Source organism: Penaeus vannamei, chromosome 13, assembly GCF_042767895.1.
Source record: "Penaeus vannamei isolate JL-2024 chromosome 13, ASM4276789v1, whole genome shotgun sequence".
In the NCBI taxonomy this organism is placed as follows: Eukaryota; Metazoa; Arthropoda; class Malacostraca; order Decapoda; family Penaeidae; genus Penaeus; species Penaeus vannamei.
The window spans coordinates 40,497,576-40,505,075 of record NC_091561.1 but is presented as its reverse complement, the minus strand read 5'-3'; the positions used below and the strand labels follow the sequence as shown (position 1 = coordinate 40,505,075).

The 7,500-nt window shown below is 42.8% G+C and overlaps 1 protein-coding gene across 1 annotated transcript in view; it reads left to right on the top strand.

Moving 5' to 3' along the window:
• The window catches only part of LOC138863767 (CUB and sushi domain-containing protein 3-like), a 164,866-nt gene that overhangs the window by 4,428 nt on the left and 152,938 nt on the right, over positions 1 to 7,500 (top strand). The window contains exon 2 of the mRNA XM_070128615.1: positions 504 to 721. Coding sequence (XP_069984716.1) covers positions 587 to 721 — 135 coding nt within the window. The 5' untranslated portion in view covers positions 504 to 586. The remainder of the gene's footprint in view (positions 1 to 503; positions 722 to 7,500) is intronic.

Sequence of the window (7,500 nt, the reverse complement as noted above, 5' to 3'; positions counted from 1 at the left end):
GGTATGTATGTGTGTGCTGTATGTATTTGTGTGCTGTATGTACGTGCGTGTTGTTTGTATTTATGTATGTATGTGCTGTATGTATGTATGTATGTGTTGAATGTACGTGCTTTATGGACGTATGTGCTGTATATACACGTCTGATCCCACATCACTGAGTCTAACCATCTTTTTTTTCTCCTCTCTCCCCTCGCCGCCCTCCTCCCCCCCTACCTTACCTCCCCGCCTCCCCCTTGCTCACTGCCTATCTCACCTCCCTACCCCCTCTCACATCCCCATTCTCCTCACCTTACCTCCCACCTCCCATCCCCCCTCACCTTACCTCCCCCTGAACCGTCCCTATCCCCTCCCTCCTCCCTCGCCCACCTTTTCCACCTCCCACCTCCTCACCTTACCACCGATCCCCCCATCCCCCCTCCCACCGCCCACCTCCCATCCCCTCCACCCATCTCCCCTCCCTCTCCCCCACCCCCCCCTCCCCCCGCCCACTTCCCATCCCCCAGAATGCAACGGGCGGCCCCTGTACCTGACGGCGACCAACAGCTCTGGGCACCTGGCGTTCCCGGAGGCCAACTGGGACGCCCACATGGGCGCGTGGAACAACTTCCAGTTCTACCCGACGGCGGTCAAGTGCACGTGGGTCCTGAGGGCGCCGCCCGCCCACGTGCTCTCGGCGGCCTTCCTCAAGTTCGACACCGAGCAGGACTATGACTTCGTGACGGTCAGTTCCAGAGACATTTAAAATTTTTTTTGTTTTTTTGTTTTTGTTTTTTGTTATTTGGTTTCTTGTTGTTATTATTCGAGGTACATTTTATTTTCATTTTTATTCTTTATGTTTGTTTTCTATTTTCTTGGTATTATTATTCGAGATACATTTTTTGAAATTTATATTTTTTATTCTTATTTTCTATTTTCTTGGTATTATTATTATTATTATTATTATTATTATTATTATTATTATTATTATTATCATTATCATTATCATTATTATTATTATTATTATTATTATTATTATTATTATTATTATTATTATTATTATTATTTCATACATAATTGATATTTTTTTTACTTTTTTCATTTTTTAACTTTTTATCTTTATTTTTAAAACTTTTTATTATTATTCTTTTAACTTTTATTTTCATTTTTGACATTTTTTTCATTATTATTGTTTCTCTTTTGGGGGGTTTTTGGTTTGTAGGTAATGTGTTTTTGTTTGTTTGGTTGCGTTGATGATTATTATTTTGGGTTATTTTGTGGTCTGTCTTTTTGATTGTTTATCATATCTATAGTTGATGTTGCTTTTATTTTTGTGCTTGACTTGTTTTTTTTGGGGGGGTCTTACTTTTTTTTTGTCTATTTATTTATATTTTATTTATTTATTTTATTTTTTTGCTTGCTTGCTTTGCGTTTTTTTTGTTTGTTTTTTTGCTTTGCGTTTTTTTTCCCTTTTTTTTGCTTGCCTTTCGTTTGCAATTTGCTTTGTGTCTTCGTTTGCTTTGTGTTTGTGCACCACTTTGACCTTCAACTCGTTCTAAGCGCATTTTCTGTTTCGTTTGTACGTTCGTTTTTTTGTTTCAGTTTCATTATGCCTTTTTTCGTCTGTGATTTAGTTTCGAACTGGCCCACTTTTTTTTTTTTTTTTTTTTTTTGTGTTTGTATTTTTTTTATGTATTTGCAAGACTATGACATTATTACGCTGAAAGATGTATGGGTAGTAAGTTGAAGTCCCTCCCTCCTTCTTTTTCCTTTCTTTTCTCTCTCTTCTCCCTCTTATTTCTCTCTTGTTTTTCCTTCCCGCAATTCCTCCTTCCTTCTCTCTCTCCCTCCTCCTTCCTTCTTCGCTTTTCCCTCTATCCCCTTTTCTTCTCCTCCTTCCTCTCCCTCCTTCGTTTTTTCCTCCTCTTCTTATCTCCTCCTCTTTCCTCTTCTTCTCTCTCTCTCTCTCTCTCTCTCTCTTTCTCTCTCTTCTTCTCTTCTTCTCTTCTCTTCTTCTCTTCTCTCTCTCTCTCTCTCTCTCTCTCTCCTCCCTCCCTCCCTCCCTCCCTCCCTCCCTCCTCCCTCCTCCCTCTCCTCCTCTCCTTTTCCCTTCTCTCCTCTCTCTCTCTTCTTCCCTTTCCTCCCTCCCCCTCTCTCTCCTTCCTTTCTCTCTCTCTCCCTCTTCCCCCTCCCCCTCCCCCTCCCCCCCTAAAAAACAGAAAATACTCAGAGAAATTATCAAAATCGCAGGTGTGACATTAAGCAGGTAATCAATATTGTGGTTAGCTATTTTATGACCGAAGGAGCAACGACCGGTGAGGGCATTAGGGAGGGAGAGGGGGGGAAGGGGGGGAGATGGAGGGAAGGTAGGGGTTAGGGTTGTGGGGGAGGGAAGGTAGGGTTAGGGGTTGTGGGGGGTGGGAGAGGGAGGGAAGGAGGTGGAAGGAGGTAGGGTAGAGTCGTAGGGGAGGGAGAGGGAGGGAAGGGGAAGAGATGGAAGGGAGGTAGGGTAGGGTTGTGGGGGGAGGGAAGGGGAGGTAGGGTAGGGTCGAGGGAAAGGGGAGGTAGGGGGAGGGAGAGGGGAGGGTTAGGGAAGCAGGAGAAGGGGAGTGACAACAGAAGTGAAAAGTTACTTTCGTCACGACTAGTTTATCCACGGCCATGATACGTATCCTTGTCTTTAGCTTCCCTCCCTTCCCTCCCTCCCTCCGGCCTTCCCTTCCCCCTTCCCTCCAACCCTGGCTTCTTCCCTCACTCCTTCCCCAGTGTTTCCTCCTTTTCTCCCATCCTCTGCCTCCCTCCATCTCTACTTTCTTTCCTTCCTCTTCTTCACCATCCCTCCCTTCCTCTTCCTCTCTCTCTGCTCTCTCTCTCTACTCTTTCCTCTCTTTCTCTCTCTCTTCTCTCTCTCTTTCTCTCTCCCTCTCTCTCCCTCTCTCTCTCCCTCTCTCCCTCTCTTCTCCCTCTCTCTCTCTCTCTCTCTCTCTCTCTCTCTCTCTACTCTCCTCCCTCCTCCCTCCCTCCCTCCTCCCTCCCTCCCTCTCCTCCCTCTCTCTCTCTCCCTCCCTTCCTCCCTCCCTCTCTCTCTCTCTCCTTGCTTCCCTTCCTCCCTCCCTCTCTCTCTCTCTGTCTCTCCTCTCTCTCTCTCTCCTCCCTTTCTCCCTCCCTCCCTTTCTCCCTCCCTCTCCCTCTCTTCTCTCCCTCCCTTCCTCCCTCTCCTCTCCCTCTCCCTCTCTCTCCCTCCCTCTCTCTTCCTCTCTCTCTCTCTCTCTCTCTCTCTCTCTCTCTCTCTCTCTCTCTCTCTCTCTCTCTCTCTCTCTCTCTCTATCTCATCTCCTCCCTCCCTCCCTCCCTCCCTCCCTCCCTCTCTCCCTCCCTGTCTCCCTCTCTCCCTCCCTCCCTCCCTCCCTCTCTCCCTCCCTGTCTCCCTCTAATACAAACCCAACCCACTAAATAAACGCAAAGGAAACTGTAGACAGTGAGAAGAGATAGGGAGGGAAGGGAGAGAAAGGAGGGTAGGAGAGAGAGGGAGAGAAGGGAAGGAAGGAGAGGGAAGGAAAGGATGAGAGAAGTGTGAGAGGCAGGAAAGAAGAGAAGAGAAGAAAAGGGAAGGGAAGGGAAAGGAAGAGAAGGGAAGAGAAGAGAAGAGAAGGAAAGAGAAAGGAGAAGGAAGAGAACAGAAAGAGAAAGCGGGAAGGTAAAAAGACTCAGGTAGAAGCAAAGGATTGAGGCAAGAGGGAGAAAGGGGAAAGGGTTGAGGCAAGGGAAAAGGGATGAGGAGAAGGGGTTGAGGCAAGGGAAAGCAGAAGACACGGATAGAGAGGAAGCAAAATGGCCAAGGCAGGGGTAGAGGGCGGCAGGGGCAGAGGGAGGGGGAGAGCAAAGGAGGCAGGTGGTGAGGGCGGGGGATCAAGGAAACGAAAAGGTCAGGGAATGTCCGACCTGACCTTAATGCGTCCTGTTTACCCTCATTACCTTCGGCTTTCCTTTGTGGAGAATGGCTCGCGTTGATCAAAGTCGCCGGGTTTACTTACGTCGCGCTCGCCTTTTCCTTAATCAGTTTCTCTGTAGTTGACGAGAGATTTTTTTTTATGTGAGGGTGGATATCTACATCTGTGCCTATGTGCTTGTTCATTTTTATCTATTTATGTATCTATCTTTCTCGCTATTTATATATATATTTACCTCTCTCTCTCTCTCTCTCTCTCTCTCTCTCTCTCTCTCTCTCTCTCTCTCTCTCTCTCTCTCTCTCTCTCTCTCTCTCTCTCTCCCTCCCTCTCTCTCTCTCTCTCTCTCTCTCTCTCTTTCTCTTCTCTCTCTCTCTCTCTCTCTCTCTCTCCACTAACTCATCATCATCTGTCTGTTCATGAACTGTCTGTTCTACTTTCCATTCATTCATTTCTTTTCTTATTCATTTATCTTTTGGCATTATTTAAATCTGTCATTCTATCTTCCTCAGTTCTATTCAGGTCCATTTGTCTATCCTGCTCTCTCTCTCTCTCTCTCTGCTTTCCTTTCTTCTTCTCTCTCCATCTCTCTCTCTCTCTCTCCCTCTCTCTCTCTCCCTCTCTCTTCTCTCCCTCTCCTCTCTCATCTCTCTCTCTCTCTCCCTCCCTAAAAATACAGGAGGCGGCAGGAAAGGAATATATATATATATATATATATATATATATATATATATATATATTTGTGTGTGCGTGCGTGCGTGCGTGCGTGTGTGCGTGTGCGTGTGCGTGTGCGTGTGCGTGTGTGTCTGTGTGCGTGTGCGTATGTGTATGTGTATGTGTATGTGTGCGTGTGCGTATGTGTGTGTGTGTGCATGCTACTTACTTTAACCGTATCACTAACAACTCCAACAGAAAGCGAGACAAAGTTATAAGTACGCCCTGGAACCGTACAGCCGGGGATGAAGCAAACGACAATGCCAGTGTACTTTTAAGTCGCGATGGAATAACAAAGTTCAAGTTTGGCAAAGTTTAGATTATTGATTTGCTAACCCCCCCTCCCCCCCCGCGCCGATTAACTGTTGAGAGGTGGATATGCGCTGCAACATTTTGATGTATGATCGTGGAAAATACGTCTTGAAGATTGAGGATATGTGTGTACCAATTTCTAGTATGTAAGCTTATCTACATATGTATCTATTTGAGGAAATTGGCAATTTGTTAATATCATTGTTGTCGTTGTTGTTGTGATCATCATCATCATCAATCATCATCATCAACATCAACATCATCAACATCATCACCATCACCACCATCATTATCATCACCACCATCATTATCATCACCACCGTCATTATCATCACCACCGTCATTCTCATCATCATCATCATTCTCATCATTATCATCATCATCATCATTATTATTATCATCATCGTCATCATTATCATAATGATGATTATCATTATACTTATTGTTATTACGATTATCATCATCATCATTGTAATTGTAATTGTTAGTGTTAGTGTTGTTATCATCACTCATTTGTAATTTGTTCATCACGTTTCATCGTATAGATATCAAGTCGTTGGGAATCTGTCAAGCTATTTAAGTTCTCTGCATTGACCGTTCCAAGAGCCTTTAACTTCGCAATAAAATGTTTTGAAAATTGTATAACCCACACTTTGCCTTCTCAATTCGCTTGGTCTTTCATTCAGATACAATAGTATGAACCGTATTCATTGGTCTCTCGTGCAGATCGTTGTACACAATAGTATGAACCGTATTCATTGGTCTCTCGTGCAGATCGTTGTACACAATAGTATGAACCGTATTCATTGGTCTCTCGTGCAGATCGTTGTACACAATAGTATGAACCGTATTCATTGGTCTCTCGTGCAGATCGTTGTACACAATAGTATGAACCGTATTCATTGGTCTCTCGTGCAGATCGATGTACACAATAGTATGAACCGTATTCATTGGTCTCTCGTGCAGATCGATGTACACAATAGTATGAACCGTATTCATTGGTCTCTCGTGCAGATCGATGTACACAATAGTATGAACCGTATTCATTGGTCTCTCGTGCAGATCGAAGTACACAATAGTATGAACCGTATTCATTGGTCTCTCGTGCAGATCGATGTACACAATAGTATGAACCGTATTCATTGGTCTCTCGTGCAGATCGATGTACACAATAGTATGAACCGTATTCATTGGTCTCTCGTGCAGATCGTTGTACACAATAGTATGAACCGTATTCGTTGGTCTCTCGTGCAGGTCGAAGTACACAATAGTATGAACCGTATTCATTGGTCTCTCGTGCAGATCGTTGTACACAATAGTATGAACCGTATTCATTGGTCTCTCGTGCAGGTCGATGTACACAATAGTATGAACCGTATTCATTGGTCTCTCGTGCAGGTCGATGTACACAATAGTATGAACCGTATTCATTGGTCTCTCGTGCAGGTCGAAGTACACAATAGTATGAACCGTATTCATTGGTCTCTCGTGCAGGTCGAAGTACACAATAGTATGAACCGTATTCATTGGTCTCTCGTGCAGGTCGAAGTACACAATAGTATGAACCGTATTCATTGGTCTCTCGTGCAGGTCGAAGTACACAATAGTATGAACCGTATTCATTGGTCTCTCGTGCAGGTCGAAGTACACAATAGTATGAACCGTATTCATTGGTCTCTCGTGCAGGTCGAAGTACACAATAGTATGAACCGTATTCGTTGGTCTCTCGTGCAGGTCGATGTACACAATAGTATGAACCGTATTCATTGGTCTCTCGTGCAGGTCGAAGTACACAATAGTATGAACCGTATTCATTGCGATGAATATAGAAAAAGGTATGAATGAGAACGAATATATATTCGCAATACAAGAGATGCATGTGACCTGTTTCGATTTTATCTTCTTCAGAAATGCATTGTAACATAAGATGTGATTGTGATGAAGATGTGATTGAAATTGGTTAAATATATCTATTTGCATTTGTGAAGATATTCGTTCTCAATCGTATCTTTTTTACGCGATATTATATTTCAAGGGGTATAACGCGTTCTTTTTAATTAACGGCAAGAGCTTATGACCATAAAATATAATTCCCGAATCTTGATTAAATGAAACTATTGCAATTTGAGGTTGTTAATCAATTCTCTACAATGATGGGTCAATCACGAACCCTAATATATATATATATATATATATATATATATATATATATATATATATATATATATATATATATATATATATATATAAATATAAACATATATATATATATAAACATATATATATATACATATAAACATATATGTACATATGTACATCCATACATTCATACATACATACATATATATATATATATATATATATATATATATATATATGTATATATATATATATGTATATGTATATATGTATATATGTATATATGTGAGTGAGTGTGTGTGTGTGTGTGTGTGTGTGTGTGTGTGTGTGTGTGTGTGTGTGTGTGTGTGTGTGTGTGTGTGTGTGTGTGTGTGTGTGTGTGTGTGTGTGTGAGTGTGTATGTGTATGTGTA